This window comes from Phascolarctos cinereus, unplaced genomic scaffold, assembly GCF_003287225.1.
Source record: "Phascolarctos cinereus isolate Bilbo 61053 unplaced genomic scaffold, phaCin_HiC Scaffold_2;HRSCAF=192, whole genome shotgun sequence".
Lineage (NCBI taxonomy): Eukaryota > Metazoa > Chordata > Mammalia > Diprotodontia > Phascolarctidae > Phascolarctos > Phascolarctos cinereus.
Window position 1 is genome coordinate 103,770,931 of NW_027555625.1, and position 19,973 is coordinate 103,790,903.

Consider the following 19,973-nt stretch of genomic DNA (forward strand, 5'->3'; position numbering starts at 1 on the left):
CATGATTTTGGTTAGGCTGCTCCAGATACTGAGTTCTGAAGTTACAGACTCCTGCTAGGTAACTACACAAGGAAACAGAAAAAGCCAGTAGGACCAGCATGGGGGGAAATGTTTTTAAAAAATTGGGTGGAAACAACAGACTGAGGCTGTGGCCTTGGCTTGGTATCAACATTATCTCTGCCTTCTAACCCCTAGACTAGGACTACTGACCCAAGACAGAGCTGTGGATGAGGTAACAGTAAATACAGTAAAATCAGAAGAGTGAAACATTAAAAGAGCAAATGCTATATCTATCAACAAAAACAATGGACCTGGAAAACTGTTTGAGGTAAGATAATTTAAAAATCATTGGACTCCCTGAAAACCATAACCAAACAAGAAATCCTATTTATCATATTTTGATAAATCATAAAAGAAAACTGCCCAGAACTATTAGAGCCAGAGGGAAAATTGAAAATAGAAAGAATTCACCAAGCATCTCTGAAAGAACTCCTAAAATGAAAATACCTGAAACATTATAGACAAAACCTAATATTTTCAGGCTGGAGAGAAAAATAATGCAAATAACTAGGAATAAAGATATAATAAGAAATCATAATCAGGATTCCACAAGTCAGTCAGTCAATTGATACAAAAAGAGGCAAAAGACAGTCTCTGCCCCCAAGGAGCTGACAATCTTATGGGGAGATAAGAGGCAAACAAATATATACAAACAAGCTCTATGCAGAATAAATAGGAAATAATTGAGAGGGAAGGCATTAAAATTAAGAGACATTGAGAAAGACTTCCTATAGAAAATGGGATTTCACTTGGGACTTGAAGGCAGTCAAGGAAGTTAGTAGGTGGAGTTGAGGAAAGAGAACATTCTATCTGTGAGGGACAGGCAGAGGAAAGACCCCTAGCCCAGGGAAGGAGTATTTTGTTCCTGGAACAGCAAGGAGGTCAATGCCATGGGATCACAGAGTACATGGTGGGGAGTAAGGTGTAAGAACACTGGAAAAGTAGGAGGCGGCTAAGCACTCCCAGGCTACAAGTTAGGGACAGTCCTAACTACACATGTCTGTAAGTAGAATTGTTTGAAGCTGCTTTGCACATTATTCACCAAACATGGTTCCGGTCATTTCAGTTTTCCAGTTTCCAATGATTCTATGGCAGTGATTAGCTAGATAGCAAGCTGTCTGTGAAGGTTATCTAAGCACACAGTGACTTACTAAAATGGTCTTTATCACCCAACCTGTCACTTGGTATTTATGACAAATTTCTTTGTAATGGAATGACATGCATTTTTTAGTGTTGTTGTAGGTAGGCTATACATATAATAGATCAATATTGATGATTTTATTGTGCAATTTTGCCAATAATGTGAATTTTCACAGGAAATTAAATGTTAACATTAATTTTTAAAATATTTAGTTTTAGCCATTACTTCCACTGGCTAAAGGTTAAGTTTAAACTGTGAATTAAACAGTTTGTTGCTACAAACAATCTAAAAATAGACATTAAGATCTGTTTATCAAAAGATAATTCGCTTAGATAATTCCTTTATCCTATTACAACAGAGGTTTACAAAGTGTCATTCAGAACTTTGGCTATCTCTAAAATACAAGCTAAAATTGCACCTATAAAATATAAGAAGAAATGTTAATTATACTATATACATTGAAACATATAATTAATGGAATATGATGAAGTTGGAAGAGACTTTAAAACATGCATATTAATGAATATTTTTGGAGAGTCTGAAGTGTGATTACAATAGATTTGATGAAACTGTTTGAAAGAGTTGCCTGATACAGCTGCTAATTTCAGTCTGTAACATCACACAGCTCCTAATTCTATTCTTATATGAGCAATTTTCATATTTAAAGCACTTTATAAATGAGAATTAATCTTTATAACCCTGATCATTTTATTTAATATTACTGTTCACATTTTACAGATGGTAAAAAGGCCCAGAAAATTCAAATGATGTTCATGATGACAACAAATACGTGTCAGAGTTAACATTATTATTTTCTAAGAAGGTATAAGTCTAATACCTCCTTAAAACATGTCCAGATTATTCTGTCTTCTCCATTAAAACCTATATATCATTTCCACAAGGGAAAAAAACACCTTGCAAGTACAGACCAGATGGCATGAGGCATATGATGTCAGACTAAAGGAAATGTATTCTAGCATCTAGGATCTTCTGGAAAGGAGAGGGGAAGGTGTAAGCATTTATTAAGCGCTACTATGTCCCAGGCACAGTGAGAAGCACTTTTTAGCTAATACTGCATTTAATAATATTGGTAAAGCATATTTTCCCTCCAGGTGCTTTAAAATTATATCTATCAAAAACATTTAAGCTGGCCAAAGTTAGTGTACAGGCAGTGACAGACCATAATCAGGATTTGATTAAATGTGTAAAAAAACTCCATAAAAAACATTACATAATAGCCTTTTAAAGTCTATTCAAGGCAATTTTCTAAGACTGTGGGCTGCTGTAATTTACACTGAGACAAGGAATTTCCTTCCCAAAAATTCCTTACAGTAATAAAATCACAGGTCTGGACAAAACAAACAAAAAACCATACCATATCTGGTACCTTGCACCACCATGAAGACTGCCACAAACTTTATAAGCCTTCTTTTCTAATCTTATTTTATTCCTTTCTACATGTTCTATGCTTTAATCAATGAACAATTTCCTATGCCCCCAAACATACTCTGAATGCGTTTGCTCATTACTGTTCTCTCTGCCTAACATGTCTTCTCCCTACCCCAACCCCATCTCCCATCCTTACTGAGTTTCTTCTCATCCTTTCAAACCCAATTAAAATACTAGCTTCATGAAGTTTCCTGTTACATTTCCAGTCACTAACCACCTTCTCCTAACTTGAATGGCTTGTGATAATTTGTGCTTCTCTAAAAGGTAACCAGTCTAAAAATGCCTAGAGCATTGAAAAGATCTGCCACTTGTCTTCACCCTTTCCCCCAACCCAAGGCCTCCCAGAATCCATCCAGGCTGCTTGATTGTTCACACAGATTCAAAGGGATGAGAGTCACCTATTCTTTCCTTCTGGTGATAGGGAGATCTGCTAGGCCTCACAGCCTTGACTCTGTGTCCTAGAATCCTCTAGTCCTTACATTTGCTCTGGCACTGTCATCTGACCTACTGATGCACCCTAGTGACTCTCGGACCTTGCCATCAAAGACTTCTGAGTCTTTCCGTTTATCTTGAAGCTGAATTTTCTTTTATGTGTTGGCATTTCCCACCCCCCACCTCACTACTCCCCCAGCCAATTAGAGTGTGAGCTCTTTGAGAGCAAGGACTGTCTTGCTTTTGTTTGTATCTCTTAACACTTAGTACAATGTTTGGCACATAGTAAGTGCATAATAAATGTTTTTTTTTATATTTACTCATTCATTCATTAATTCATTTACGAATTATTCTGTATTTTTGTTCTCCCTCCCCCTCTTCCCCCTTTCCACCCTTTCTCTTCTCCTCCCCCTCCCCCATTGTCATATCCTCCTGCCATACCATAAGCTTCATTTGGTTAGGGACCTTGTCTTATCTAAACTTTGTATTTGCTTCAGTACCTAGTATAATGTGCTGCACAAAACAAGCACTTACTGTTTTTCAAATTGAATTGAAAACGAAGAGACAATCAATTGTATCTTCAGATAAAAAACATAATATATGCCATATAGCTAAACCTTCCGAGAAAGTAGGGTGTATTCTGAATTAGCAACAGCTTCCAAAGTATTTTCCAGGTCAGCCCAAGCAATAGTCTAATTTTGTATTCATCAATAAATATTTAAAGTTAATAAGCTTTGCATAAAAATTCAGGAGTCATTGGTTCATAGCACTGCATTAAAACTTTAGCTTTTGCCTATATCTTTAATAAAGTAAGCAGAGAATTTATTTTATTTGTATGAAACATTAATATGTTAAATACAGGTTAAATGCAAGTTCAGCTTTTGTGTGATCTAATTTACATCTTAGGAAGTACTTATAGCTCTAGCTACTATATATTATATACTCTATATAATTTTATAATAACTTATTTTGAAATCTATTAAACTTAATGCTTGTACAAATGTTAAATGAGGTTCATTTATTTTTATGGAATTATGAGATTTTCTATTTCCTGAGAAAATAAAATCACATTAAAAATGTTAAGCAAAAATTCTAAACAAAGTAAAACCAAATGGTAGTTATGGTATTAAAACTTTTAGTAAAATGTAAATATAATGCTATAGCTGTCAATACTAGGAGTATAAAATTGAGGTAGTCAAGTCAACAAGAATTTATTCAGCAAGTACCTATTGTGTGCCAATCTGGGAATACAAAGGCAAAAACCAGTCCGTGCCTTCAAGAAGCTGACAGTCTAATGGGGAAGGCAACATGCAAACAACTATATGTATACAAGATCTAGACAGGATAAATTGGAGATAATTCAATATAGAGAAAGCACTAAAATGAAGAGGGATTGGAAAAGACAATGTAGAAGGTGAGATTTTAGTTGGGACTTTAAACAGGGTGTTATTGTGATTCTCATTTGACAAATAAGGAAAGCAGAAGTGGAAATAAGTGATTTGCCCAGGGTTACCCAGCTAGTATCTATGGTAGAATTTGAATGCAGGTCTTTCTGATTCCAAGTCCAGCACTCTATCCACTGTATCACTTAATCTATCCCATCATCGAGCTTACTTGATTGGGGGGTGGAGGAGTGGTATCGTGTGTGTGTGTGTGTGTGTGTGTGTGTGTGTGTGTGTGTTGTGTGTGTGTGTGTGTGTGTGTGTAGGGTTAAGTGACTTGCCCACAGTCACACAGCTGGTGAGTGTTATGTGTTTGAGACTTAATTTGAACTCGGGTCCTCCTGACTCCAGGGCTGGTGCTCTATCCACTGCACCACCTACCTGCCCCTGGAATCTATTTTTCAAAGATAAAAGAGTCCATTACCCACTCTACAATTAGATGGTTGCATGATGTGGGTTAACTTTTCTGGATATGAACTAAGGATAAGAAATAAGTTCTCAAGAGAAGGAACCGAGGAAACTATAGTCATATGAAAAATGTTTCAAATTGCTAATAATTAGAGAACTGTTAATTAAAGCAATCCTCAGGTTCTAGTTATACCAATGAGATTAGCAAAGAAGACAAAAAAAGGAAAATGACAAATAGTAGAGAAGCTGTGGGAAAAGAGATACGCTGATGAATTATTGGTAGACTGGTGAAAGGGTATCACCATTTTGCAAAGCAATTTGGAATTATACATAAAAAAATTATCTAACAGTGCATACCCTTTGACCCAGCTGCTAGGTTTACACTCAAAAGAGATCAAATAAAGAGGAAGGTTCCTATATTTACAGAAGTATTGTAGTAGCTCTTTTTTTTGTAGCAAAAAACTGGAAATTAAAAGGATCCCCATCAGTTGGGGAATGGCTCAACATATTGTGGAATGTGAAAATAATGGAATACTATTATGCCATAAGAAGTGAGGAAATAGATGATTTCAAAGAGTTGGGGAAAGACTTGTATAAACTAATACAGAGTGAAATAAGCAGAATCAGAAGAATAATTTATAACATCAAAATTATAAAAACGAACAACTTATATATGAGAGATTAAAGACTTATAAACTGAGAAGAATGAAATAAGCAGGACCAGGAGAATAATTATTACAATAACAACAACACTGTAAAGAACCAATTTTGAAAGCTATCTAAACCATTACCATCTCTGATTTCACAGGAGTGATGATAAGGCATACCATCTACTTCGTGACATAAGGGTGATGCATTTAGGATGTAGGATGAAATATACTTTTTGAGATAGCCAATGAAGGAATTTGTTTTGTTTGACAATGTACATTTGTTGTATGGAATTTTATTTTCTTTACTTTTTTTCCAGTGGATTAGAGGGTTGGAAGGAGATAAAATAGAGTCATGCTAATTAAAAAATAAAACTTTAATTAAAATTTTTTTTCTGGGTCTCAGCTGTCTCATTTATAAAATGAGGAGTTTGGACTACAAAGCAGTTCCCAAACAATACATAAGGAAATGTCGATGCTAGCAACATTCTTCCACCTAAAATATCTTATATAATGAGAACAATTTATGAATAAACAAGAAATATGAATAGGCAGTATAGTGTGGTTATACACACACACATATACATCTTAGTGTCTAATGGTAGCCTTCTCTAGGGTGGGAAGGGACGGAGGAAAAAGAATAAAAAGTACACAACAGGGAACAAAAGAAAACTTAGAAACACAGAAAACTAGTGTAGCTTTGAAAACGATAGCCAGTATTTATTACAGAGTTTTTTAAAAAAGTAAACTGAGAGATGGAAATTCATGGTTTTCTACTGAATCCTCTTTATATTGTACTGTGTACATGGATGGAAATTTTTTTTGTCTTTTTGTATTTAAGTTCAAAATAAATAAATATTAAACAACAAAAAATATAATTATGTGTATATCAAAGATATTTGTTATGCACAGCAACTTTTTCACTATGAACATAGGCTTTTTATTTTTATTTTGCTTTCAAATTTTCCAGGATCTCCTTCTTTATCCCAGGGACATTCCACAACCCCAAATCAGCAGCTATTGCTCTATCAATATATTTCAAGCCCCAAAGAGGGTGGCCAAATTTGAGAAACAGTGGACTAAATTGGGGATTATTAAACTTTTTTTGTATCACATATCCCCTTTGCAGTCTAGTGAATAATGTTTAAAATGCACAAAATAAAACACATTTACAAATGTAAGCTTGGTTAAGAGCCTCTCAACTAGATGATTTTGAAATTACCATTCCAACTCTAAAACTCCCTGTCTTTTAAAAATACGTTTAAATTAAACAAATGTCACTAAAATTAAGGTAAAAGAAACAGATGAAATGACATAGACAAGTCTATAGAATGGATGTGTCTAGACAAGCAAGATAGAAACCCAAAGACTAAAAGGTCCAGAAGACAGACCAAAGAAATGGTATAAAAAGGCCATTAGGGAATGAAAGAGTCTTGAATAGAGATGAGCAAGAGCTATAACAAAGAATAAATAGCAGAGAATGCACAGGATTGGAAGAAAAGAAAAAGGTGGGGGGTGTGTATGAGGGGGCAGGAGGTGGTGGTGGGGGAGGGGGAAGAGTCCACAACAGCCGGAAAATGATATGATTGGTATAGTGAAAGGAATAATGAATTTCAAGTGAAGAGAGCTCATTGAATACAGGGACTATTCCATTTTTTGTGGTTGTGTTCCCAGTGCCTAGCAGAGTGCTTTGCCCTTAGAGAGTGCTTAATATAAATATGCTTGTTGAATTGTTCAATTCAATTGAGAGACCCGGTTTGGAATCAGGGTTGACATTAATCGTTGTATAATTTGGGGTAAATTACTTAATGTCTCTGAGCCTGTGATTCCTTATCTGCAAAATGGGGATAATAATATCTTCACTACTTAACTTACATGTTGGTTGTGAGGCGATTGCTTGCAAATCTTAAACCAATGTGAAATATTATTATTTCATTATTATGCTTTGAAATTCAACCAACTGGAACTTGGCATTCCTTCTCGCTCTAAAATTCTGTTATTCTGTGAACCCTATGCACTAAGGTATTCTCATTTTACCGATGAGGAAACTGAGGCTCGGGAAGTTAAATAATTTGTCCATGATCACATATCTAGTAAGTGTCTGATACAGGATGCAAATCTGGGATTCCAAATTTAGAATTCTATACACTAGACTATCCTTGTCTTCCCTTCTGCAATTTAATTTGAGCAACTGAGGTTTTTGTATATATCATAGAAACATTTCTATATTAGGAACAATATTTAGAATGAAAAAAAAAATGTTTAACAGTTCTCTGATGCTACTGAGAACACGTATGCCAGAAACAGGATCCTAAGCAGGGTTCCCAAACCTAAGATATCACTGAAGAATTTTCAAATGTGGCAGGCAGGTAATCATTTATTTGCCAACCCACAGCAAGTTTCTCCACCCCCATGCTGTTATATAAAACAAGTAATCAAGTGAAACTATTGGCAAAGAACATATAATATAGGATTTTTTTTACTCTACAGCCTAGATAAAAAGTAGTTTATAGGATTAAAATAGTTGTCTTATTATTATTTATTTGAAAGCTGAATTCAGAACACCAAAGGTAGTAATTAACCAGGTCAAAAACAAACTTTCTGTAGGATTCAGCTTTCCATTTTAAAATAATACTTTTGTTGCCATTGGTATTTTTAAGATTACCTCTAAGAACGGGATGTTACCTGTCAGATCAAGACTAGAAGAAAGGTTTACTATAGTTAAAAATGGACGTGGGGATGGGACCTGGTTCTGGACATAGAGTGAATAGAGTAAGACCATTTCTTATAGAAGAGTTGCATATTTGTCTCAGTGGAAAGCATTTCCATGAATGGAGTTCCCTGTGCCAATGAAATCACAGTTCTGCTCCAGAAACAAAAAACCTTACCAAACTATTATTAAGACAGTCATGAATAAGCAGCTAGGATTTTTTTTTTTGGTTAGAATTCCTGTCTCCAACAGTATTCTTTTTTTCCTTCTTAAATGTGTACAGGTACTTTTTGTTTTTACATCATTTACATCTCTCAATTATATTAAAGAATAAAAAAGAAACTATCAGCTGATGTATCAGCAAAACAAACTGACACATCAACCAAGTCAGATATGCACAATTCTACATCCATAGTCTCCTACCTCTGGAAAGAAGAGAGGAAGGCATATTCTCATATCTCTTCTTTGAAGCCAAGATTGGCCAAGGTTTGAGTATTCATTTTCCTTTTGTTTTTTTTTTTTACTTGTTTTGTCCATTTACAATGCTGTAGTCAATGAATATATATTTCTGGTTCTACTTCCTTCTCTTCCATCAGTTCATATAAATCTTCCCGTGTTTCTCTGAATGAATCATACACATTTTTTCCTTCAAGTTCATGGATAGGAATTTACTTTGTTTCCAGTTCTTTGCTATTACAAAAAGTGCTGCCAAACGTACATTTTAATGTATAGAGGACATCTTTGACCTCCCCCTAGTATATTGACTAGGAGTGGGATATCTAGATTAAGGAGTATGGAAACATTGTCACTTTTTTTTTTTAGCAGAATTCTAAACTGCTTTCCAGAATGAACAATTCACACTTCCACGGATAGTGTACAGTTCATCCGTATTTCCACAATCCCTCCAACACAGTCTCATAGTATTCTTTTTAAAAACAAAAGATACAGGAATTTGAAGTTGGGGTAGGGGTCTTAGCTGCAATGGAAGACCCTTCATAGAATTTTCTGGGTTTTTGTTTCTAATTCAGCTATATACCCTTGATTGCAAAATGGGGGAAAATTCCTCATGAGTAGAAAATCATTTTAGAGGTATTCAAGTGCAGTGGAAAGAGCACAACGCTCAAATCAGCATTCCTATATTTAGGTCCCATATTTTTTAAGAAGGTTGTGAGACGTTAGGCAGGTCACAATAATGCTAGCATTTATACAGTTCTTTAAGGTTTGCAAAGTGCTTTATTTCCATTATCTCATCAGATCCTCACAACAACTCGGTGAGATGGCTGAGATTAAATGACTTGACAAGCCCAGGCTCAAAGAACTCTTTAAAAGTGTTTGAGGCAGGATTCAAAAGAAGGTGTTAACTAGAACACTTTACCCACTGTCACTTAACTTCCCAGATACTGATACACTTTGTACTGGAGTTGCTCTGAGGCAAACACCTTGTAATCCTTTAGGAACACAAGATGGTGTTAGTGAATTAACATATGCAAGGCACTTTAGTAAATAAGCAAAGAGGAAAAGGTTAGTAAAACTCAACCAAAGCCGAGTAGAAAGTGCTCCTGGAATACAAGACCAGATTGGCAAAAACTCACAGTTAATTCACTTCGGAACACAGCCAGAAGGGTAAAAGGAAAAGCTGGTGGAAATGGAAAGGGAAAATCAGGAGCTAGGAGGAGTTCCAAGACCTGAGACAATGAGATGGTTTGTAAAGTGCTTTGTGAGTGTTAAAACCCTATATTAAAACGTTATATACGTTTTAACGTTAAAACGTTGGCTATTGATGGGAAGCAATAAAAGTAAGGTAAAGTTTGGGGTTGGGTTGCGTATGGCAAGATAAAGAGAGTCCATAGATTAAGCTGGGCAATTTGCAAGGTTTATTTTCTCTCCTGGCTGTTACTTAGTACTTTAGACCAACTTCTTTCACTGTAGCCTTTGCTTGGAAAGCGAGGCTCACGGAATCCACGAAGTCATCACTCTTGTATACGGTGGCGCAGACTTCAAACACAACTCCATCGGCGGGAAATCGGAAGTAAGCTCCTTCCCCACCCTCCCTGATCCCGCGCCTGCGCAAAGAGACCTCCCCGCTTTCCTTTGGCCTCTCCCTAGGCCTTCTCTAGCCAATCCCGAGCGTCCTCGCAGCTTCCCTCGATGCCTTGCGCAGGAACGCCTTTCCTACCGAACCCTCTCGGCGGGGGCAGCTGCGTACGTTGTCATAGTGACCATTTCAAGTTAACCGGTCTGGGGCCTCCGTCCGGGTGTCTGGGGCGGCTCTTAGGCCAGTCCTGGAAAGGTCCCCCTCCCCCCAAGCCGGCCCGGGGCTCCGTGGGGGCGTCTGGGCCCAGAGCTGCCCCTCCCCTGGGGTTCGCAGAGTGGGGGACCATGGCGGCCGAAGAAGATGAGGAGGTGGAGTGGGTCGTGGAGAGCATCGCGGGCTTCCTCCGCGGCCCTGACTGGTCCATCCCCATTTTGGACTTTCTGGAACAGAAGTGTGAAGGTAAAACCCGGCTCTTCCGTGGTCTCCCTCGCCACTCCCCGCGGTACACGGGTCCAAGAGCAGCTCCCCTCCTTTATCCTCCGCTGCCCGGGGTGAGGAGGTTGGGGAGGGGTCCTCACTTCTCTCTGCCCTCGGCACGACCCGTCAGCTATATTTAGGGGCAGTTTTGAAGCCGTTATGACTCTCTGTTCACCTGCCCTTTCTCCGAACTCCCTCTAAACGTCCTTTTCTCCACCTCTACCTTCCACCTTCATCCTCTTCTCCTCACCCGCTTCCCCCCACCTTTAACACCTACTCCCCCTCCTCAACTCCATCTCAACCTCTCTTCCCCCTCCACCCCCGCCCCCATACTCTCTCCCACCCTCAGCTTCCCACACTCCCCAACTCCATTTCCATCTCCACCCTTCCACCTCTTCCCTTATCCCTGTCCGCACCCCCACTCCAACTCCACCTCCATCTTACCCTCTTCACCCCCTCCACCCAACCAAATCCTCTTCACCTCCTCCACCTCAACCCCTATTCCACTCGAACTCTATATTTCCCAAATCCATCTCCACCTCCATCCTCCCCTCCTCCCACTTCTCCCACACTCCTAACTTTATCGTGACCTCCATCCCTCCACCCTAGCTACCCGACACTCCTGCTTTCTACTGCCATCCCTCCACCCTCCTCTATTTCCTACCCCACCCCTTCTCCTCTATTTCCATCTCCATCCAGTGTTTTCTTAATTTCAAAGAAAAAAATACACAACAAAAATCTAAAAAGCTTCCCTTCCCCTACTATGACATAACAGAATCCTAACTCTCCAGGTTTCTGCCCGAAGAAAAAGTGAAAGCCATAATAAGGGATACAGAAACCTTTTTAACTGGTTGAAAACTTTAACCCAACTAAGTAAGTGATGGATGGAGTTGCCTCCCCATCCCTCCCTGTCCCCATAGGGATTCACTGAGCTTAAAGCTGTTTTCTAGGAAGGGAGGATTTGGACTATGCCTTGAAATACCATTTGCTTAAGAAAGGAGGACCTAGGGACACTCTTGGTCTAAAAGGAATTGAGCCAATCGGTCAACAAGTATTTCTTTTCTTAAAATAAGTTTAATAATAAGTTCCCTTTTTTACATCACCATAGTTCCTCCATTGTCATTCCCCTTTTCAGAGAACGATTCCATGTAGCAAATGGTATTTTCTAAAGACCAGAAAACAGGAAAAAATTAGCATAACTGATCAGTACATCCAAAAAGTCAGAAAATATACCCAATATGCATATGCTTGTGGATCTTCCATCTCTGCAAAGGGGGTGGGGTGGGAATATTTTTTCATATCTCTTCTTTGTAGCTATGTTTCAACAAGCATTCCTTAATCACTTATGTCAGTAGTAAGTCAGTCAAATAACAGTTATTAATTGTCCGCTATATGACAGGCATAGTGCTAACTTTGGGGATACAAAGAAAGGCAAAACAGTCCTGCTCTCAAGGGGCTTAGTCTAAAGGTATGAGCAGGGGGGAAACAACATTCAAAGAGCTGTGTACAAGCAGGATATATACGGGATAAATTGGAGATAATCTCAGAGGGAAGACACTAAAATTAAGGAGGATTGGGAAAGGCTTCTTGCAGAAGGTGGAACTTCAGCTGAGATTTGATGGAAGCCAGGGAGGCTAGGAATTGGAGATGAAGAGGGAGAGAGTTCTAAACATGGGGGGCAGACAGTTAAAATGCTCTGTGGGAGATGGAGTGTCTTGTGGAGGGAGTATCACGTGAGGAGCAGTGAGGGGAAACTGTTACTGGATTACAGAATATGTGGTAGATTGTGAGATGTAAGAAGATTGGAAAGGTAGGATGGGGCCAGGTTATGGACAGCTTTAAAAACCAAATCGAAGATTTGATTCTGAAGGCAGTTCTGGAGTTGATTGCATAGAGAGGTGACATGATCAGACCTGCATTTTAGTTAGATCAGTTTGACAGCTGAATGGAAGATGACTGGAGTGGGGAGAGACTTGAGGCAAGGAGACCCACCAGTAGTTTTATTTCAGTAATCTAGGTGTGAGGTGATAAAGGTCTGTGTAGCAGGGTGGTTGCAGGTTCAGGAGAGAGAAGGAAACATATAGGAGGTAGGAATGACAAGATTTGACCATTGATTCCATATGAGGATGGGATTGGTTTGAGAGAGTAAGGAGTTGAGGATGATAACTTAAGTTGCAAGCCTGCATGATTAGGAGAGTATAGGCAAGTTAGCAAGAAGGGAGGGTTTGAGAGGCAGGCAGGGGAAAGATACTGAGTTCAATTTTGGACATATTGAGTTTAAGATGTCTCTAAGACATCCACTTGAAGGTGTCCTAAAAGCATTTGGAAATATGAGACTGGAGGTCAGGAGAGATGTTAGGATTAGGACAAATAAATCTTAAAATCATCTGCATAGAGATGATAGTTAAATCTTTAGGAGCTGATTGAGATCACTAAGTGAATAGTGTAGAGGCAGAAGACAGTCTTGAGGGATAACCCATGGTTATCTGTGGTATGACCTGGATGATGATGCCAAAATCAAGGGAAACATTTAAATGTGGAAAAACCAACAGGTATATAGGGTCACAGAGGTTCCATGGAGGAAAGGAAATAGATTTTTGTGTGTTAAATAGGGGAAAGATGTTTCTTATAGTCAGACACTGTGCCAAGCACTGGGAAAGGGGATACACAGAAAGCAGAAAACAAATGAACCATCAAAAAAAACACAGTTTCTGCCCTCAAAGACCTTACATTCTAATGGGGAAGACAATAGAAGATATATTCCAGGGTAAATTAAGACAATGGATTAGTTTGGGGCCAGGTACCCTGCACATCCTTTGGTATTTTTGAATGCCATAATGAATAATATTTTCAAACATAAACAGTACCCAGTCAATTCAGAATAAGATTCACTTTAAACAGAGATGTTTTTACATTGCATTTTCTTTGCCACAATCTTGTGAAATCTTATGGCAGTTAGTACTACAACTAATAGTATAGTGCCCTGAGGCATCTTATCTTGACAAATTGGCATTTCAATCTGTCTTGTCTCTTCTAACTAGGTTTTATTTTGGCATGTGTATTTTAACTATATATGAAAAATATATATGAAAAATACCCTACTTATTTCAAGCATTATTTGCCACAACTAAATTCTGGTATGATAATGTAATCTGGACTCCATTGTAACTTGATATAACTTGTTTTATTTTTATCCACATTATATACTCTTTGAGGTAGTCTGGTAAAGGGTCCTAAACTCCCTTAGCACTTATAAATGTTGTAATATATTTTTGAATGCGTGATACCCAGCTAAGTGAGAATCAGGTTGATTTAAATAGAGATCTTTTCATGATAATCTCAACTTGTTCTTTCACATATTCCTTCATGTATAATGGTATCTTTCTTAATTTCTTTCTCTCAAATTTTAGTTTTTGATGATGAAGAAGAAAGCAAGTTGACATATACAGAAATTCATCAGGAGTACAAAGAACTGGCAAGTTTCTTTCATTGACTAAAAAAATTGATAAGAGGCAAATTAAAACTTAAGTATTTTTTAAAATCATATGTAATGGATTTTTCCATCCTCAATTTCTTTTACTTATCATGCAGAAATTAAACCTATTTTAACAGTATCACTAATCATTTCAAGTTCAGAGCTTCTTTCAGTATTTCACTCACTAAGTGTGGTATAGTTAAAAGGACACATATTGTGGTCACAAAACCTTGGTTTGAGTCCTGACTTTGATGTTTACTAGTTGTATGGTCTTGGGCAAGTCACTTAGCCTGTTTTTGCTTCACTTTCCTCACCTGTGAAATGAATCGAACTTCTTGAACTGCCTGTGTCATGTGATTTTTGTGATGAAATGCTTGCAAGTCTCAGTAAACATTTATTAGGTTCTGTTTGCCAGGCTCTGTACTAATTGCTGGGGATACAGATTAAAAAAAAACAACAACAAAAAACCAAAAAAAACCAGTCCCCGTTCTCCAGGAACTTATAGTCTAATGTTGTTCAGTTATTTTCAGTCATGTCTGACTCTTTGTGACCCTGTTTAGGGTTTTCTTGGCAGAGATACTGGAGTGGTTTGCCATTTCCTTCTCCATCTCATTTTGCAGATGAGGAAACTCAGGCAAACAGGGTTAAATACTTGTCCAGGGATTACATAGCTAGTAAGTGTTTGAGGGCAGATTTGAACTCACAAAGATGAGAGTTCCTGATTCCAGCCCCAGTGTTCTATCTACTGCACTACCTGATTGTCCCTAAGCAGTTTGATAAGGGAAGAAAAAACACAACAGAAACCTGAGAGAGGAGCGAGAGGGAGGAGAAATGTGAACAGGGATGGGGATAGGAGGCACTTGGTGTAGGGCTGTGGTGGAGAAGCCAAAGAAGTTCAAAGAAGTCCAAAGAAGTCCTCCAGCTGAGTAGAGGATGACCTACAGTGGGGGAAGGAAACCAACCAGAAGGCTGTTTCATCAGTCAAGCCTTAACATGCTATGTACATGAGTTGTTATCTGTATATTTCTAACTGTATGGAATCTCAAAAATAATTTTATGATAGTTTCTTAAGGCATATTGAGAAAAATCTTTCAGTTTCCTTTCTCTTTTTTCTGCTTCTAAGAAATAGAGATGTTAATTTTTTTTCCTTCATCATTAAATAATGATTAAGCGTCTGAGTTGCAGGAAAATTATATCATGGCTACATATTAAACTTGAGTTTTCTGATAATAGGGATTTCTTGGTTGATTTTAGTAGAGGATCTGAATTGTAGAAAATAAATTCATCTTAATTCTACCTATGGCCCTTAACAAGTGATGTTTTACCTTTTGGTGTTTGCCTATTGAGAACAAGGGCGGTTATTCCATGGGCACTTCTGTATGAATTAATTTATAATGATTAGAAGATAGCGTCTGTACATGGATAAAGAGCTGGACTTGGAGTCTGGTAGCCCTTGTGAGGTCATTTCTCCTACATATATTGGCTGTGACCCTGGGAAAGTCAATTCTCAATTCCCCTGGCAACTCTAAGACTCTAAATGGAAGAGAAAGTGTTGATGGACATTGGTAGAAGCCATTCCTCAGCTGGAGTTCCCTTTCCAGGCCTGAAATCACAGGTCTTACAGTTAAAAAAAAAATGTATGGGTGTGTATAGAATAGTAAAATTTCTAATACCCTTTATTTTTATCTGTTGGTTTATTAAAGATTGCAGCAATTCTTGTAAAAGATGTATTTTCTTCCCATCAATATGATAAAAGTAATTTATAGATCTGTATGTTTTCTTTCACTAGGTTGAAAAACTGTTAGAAAGTTATCTAAAAGAAATTGGAATTAATGAAGATCAGTTTCAAGAAGCATGTACTTCTCCTCTTGCAAAATCCCGGACATCACAGGTTGTGGCTTTTGTTTTGTAATACTATGTGAACAGAATTGGTTAGGGTTTGTTTTCCTTGAAACCTTTTGACTGTACTGCATAGAAGGTACAGCCATACAAAAATACTTCTCTTGGACGTGTAGAAGAAGAAGCACATTTGAATAAGATGTAATTGTAATGTGGTGTCAAGTGAGAAAAATGTTGGCATTCTCTCATTGTCCATAGACTCAAATGAATTGGCACTACACCACCCAGCTTCAGTTATCCAGACTTGTGTTTGGTCTGTGTTTCACATTTTTTAAATTAATGAGTAGCTTAAAGACACAGATAGCATACTGTCAAATTTACAACTAACACAAAGTTGGGAGGATGAAGTGGGACAGCTACAACACTAGATAACATTGGATCTTAAAAGACCTTGGAAGCCTACACATTGTATCAGATCAGATAAGGTGAAACTTAATAGAGCTCTGATAATCTACTTTACAGATAAAAAATGGGGAGGATTGACTAGATAACAGTTTGTCTGATTAAATCCAAAAATTATTTATTAAGCATCAACTATATACAATGAAAAACAGTTTTCCCTCAAAGAAGTCACAGTATGTGAGGAATGAAACATGTGAAAGGATTAGCATATACTCGATAATTTGAGTAGAGAGCAAGTACTAACAGTCAGTCCACAAGCATTTATTGAAGTCCCTGCCAGGTGCCAGGCAGTGTTAGAAATACAAGCACAAAAGGGAAATAGAAATTGCCCTCAGGGAGCTTTCATTCTCTCGTGGGAAAAATGTGCACATGTAAGTGTGTGTAAAAGGGATAAGATGAATTTGGTAGAGGGGACAGTAGTAGCTAGGGGTAGAGGGGGGGGATCAAGAAAGGCTTCATGCAGCATTTGAGCCCGAGTCTTTAAGGAGATGAGGGATTCTAACAGGTGGAGGTTAGGAGTGAGTGCATCAGAGGCATGAGGGACAGCTAGTGCAAAGGCATATTACTGGGAGGTACAATGCACAGAGTTTGGGGAACAAAAATAGTACTATTTGTCTGAAAGGTACAGTGTGGAAGGGGGTTTAGGAGGTGAGTGGCAGTGTGTTGGGGTAGTAAAGTGTAATAAACCTGGAAAGGTAGGCTGGAGCTACATTATGAAAAACTTCAAATTCAAGTTAAGTAGTATGAATTTTACCTTAGCGACAATTAGTAAAATTATTGAGCAGGAGAATAATATGGTCAGACCTGTGCTTTAGGAGGACTATTTTGGCAGCTCTGTGGCGGAGGGATTGGAGAGGTTAGTTAATTGAGGCAGGAAAAACAAATAGAACTTTCCAATTATAGGGGAAAGTAAGAAAAAAGCACAGAAATAAGAAGTGAACAAAATGAGTAATCACCTACTCTGTAACTGGCGTGGTGCTAGATGCATTACAAATATTATCTCATTTGATCCTCACAGCAATTTTGAGAGGTAGGTGCTATTATTATCTTCCTTTTTTTTTTTTTACAGTTGAGGCACAGGTTAAGTGATTTTCCCAGAGTCACACAGCTAGTAAATGTCCAAGGGTGAACTTGAACTTAGTTCTCCTGACTTCAGGTCTAACACTCTTTCCATTGGATCTAACTGTTTAGCTCCCAAATGAGAGATGTTAGGCTGAGTATGGGAAATAGAAGGCCGATTTGGTTGTAATGGAGAGTGAGTGATGTATAGATCTGGAAAAGTGGGTTGAGCCATACTGTGAAGGACTTTAAATGTTAAGCAAAGGACTTTATATTTTATCCTGGAGACAAGAAGGAATTGCTAGCACTTTAGCAGGACACTGACATTGTTAGATCTGCTTATTAATATTATTTTGATGGCTGTATGGAGAATAAATTGGAAAGGGGAGAGATTTGAGGCAGGAAAAACAAAAGGTTGTTGCATTTGCCTAAGTGAGAGGTGAAGAGAGCCTGGCTGTGGTAAGGTGCTTATATGAGTAAAGTGAAGGGGACAGATCTGAGAAATGTGGAAATAGGATGAATGAGATTTGGCAGCTGATTTGATACAGTCGGCTGTGGTAAGGCGAGGGAAAAAATGGGAGATGACTTAAAGATAGGGAACTTCAGTTACTGGGAGAATGGTGCCACCCTCAACAAGGTGGAAGAAGGTGGATGGGTGGAAGTGGGGCAGAGATTCTGTTTTGTACACGATGATTTTGAAATCCTTACAGGACGTCCAAGTAGAAAGGTCCAGCAGGCATTTTCTGAAGCTCAGAAAAAAAGATGAGAATGGCCTGTATAGATTGAAGAGTTATTTGCCAGAGATAATAGAAACCATAGAATCTACTGTAATCACAATTAGAGAATGTAGGAGAGAAGAGGTCCCAGGACAGAGTCTTGGGGGACAGGGTTATGATGATTATATTACAATGGTGACTGAGAGGTTGTGGTCAGACAAGTAGTAGGAGCATGAGGAAAGAAGAATGTTACGAAAACCCAAGGAAAGCTTACATGGGAACAGGAGGTGGTGAACAGCATCAGATACTGCAGAGAGATCAAGAAGGATAAGGCCTGAGAATAGGCTGCCAGACTTAGCAATTAACAGATCATTGGTAACCGTTTAGAATGCAGTTACATTTGATTAATAAAGTTTGAAGCCAGATTGCAAGGGGTACAGAAGTGAATAGGAGAAGAAATGGAGGAAATCAGTGTAGAAGACAGTTTATTCTGTGAACCTCATTGTGGAAGGGGGTGGTGGTGGAGACAATAACTTGACAGGATGGCAGAGGTCAGGTGAAAATTTTTTAAGGATGGGGAGTTTTGGGCATGTGGGTGGGATGGAGCCATTTGGTAGATGAGTTAGACAGTTGGTAGGATGGGGATGAGTGAAAGTAAGAGGCTCAATGGAGGGGGTGGACCTTGGTGAGGAAAAGAGTTATTTCTTTGGCAGTCTAGGGTGAAGGAGGAGGAAACAGGAGAGGAAATTAAGGGCTTTGGAGAAGTAGAGTTGGGGAGAACAACAATAGCCCCTATTTTCTCATTGAAGTAGGAGGTGAGATCCTTTGTTGTGAGCAAGGAAATAGAGTGGGAAAATTAAGGAGAGAAGAGAAGGCTTAGAACAGCTGTGGGAAATGTGATAGAGAGCCAGGGACTGAACTCCCACTTTGTAAGAAGCCTTTTCTGATTCCCCTTATTGCTAGTGCTTCTCCCTAATATGGTATCTTCAGTTTATCTTGATATGCATTGTTTGTATGTTGTCTTCTCCACTGGACGGTAAGTTCCTTGAGAGCAGGAGGTGTTTTTTGCCTTTATATCCCAAGAGCTTTGCCCAGTGGCTGGCACATAGTAGGTACATTATAAATGCTTATTGACTTGACTTACTTGTTGACCCACTTAGCACAGTTGTGTTACTTGCTGTTCCATAGGATGTGGAGAAGAACAGGGAAGGCTGATGATGGGTATAATCTAGGATTTGGGATGGGACAAGGACGAGAGATTTGACAGAGTTGAATTGGTTATCAACTCTTGGGTTGAGATTAGGAAAGGAGAAAAGTGTGGCTAGAAGAGGGATGGTGGCTTTGGAAAGTATGGAAAAGTGGAATGACAGGGAAGTTGTGAGGAAAAAAAATAGGTTTAGGAGGGGTGAATCACAGGGAGAGATGGAAGGATAGGAGATTATGGGTAGAGAAATTTTGAGATGCCTAAGGGACAGTTAGAAATGTCCAAGAGACATTGTAATAAAGGACTGGAGCTCAGGAGAGAGAGTAGAGTTGGAAATGTAGATATAATACTCATTTGCATAGAGTTGATCATCAAATTAAATAGTATAGAGGAGGGGTTCTTAACTTCTTCTTCGAC

At 38.4% G+C, this 19,973-nt stretch overlaps 1 protein-coding gene across 1 annotated transcript in view; it reads left to right on the top strand.

Moving 5' to 3' along the window:
• The first annotated feature begins 10,425 nt into the window (after positions 1–10,425).
• CFAP36 (cilia and flagella associated protein 36) overlaps positions 10,426–19,973 on the top strand; it is a 37,857-nt gene continuing 28,309 nt past the window's right edge. The window contains exons 1-3 of the mRNA XM_020996286.2: positions 10,426–10,783; positions 14,212–14,276; positions 16,066–16,167. Of these exons, the coding sequence (XP_020851945.1) occupies positions 10,438–10,783; positions 14,212–14,276; positions 16,066–16,167 (513 nt within the window). The 5' untranslated portion in view covers positions 10,426–10,437. The remainder of the gene's footprint in view (positions 10,784–14,211; positions 14,277–16,065; positions 16,168–19,973) is intronic.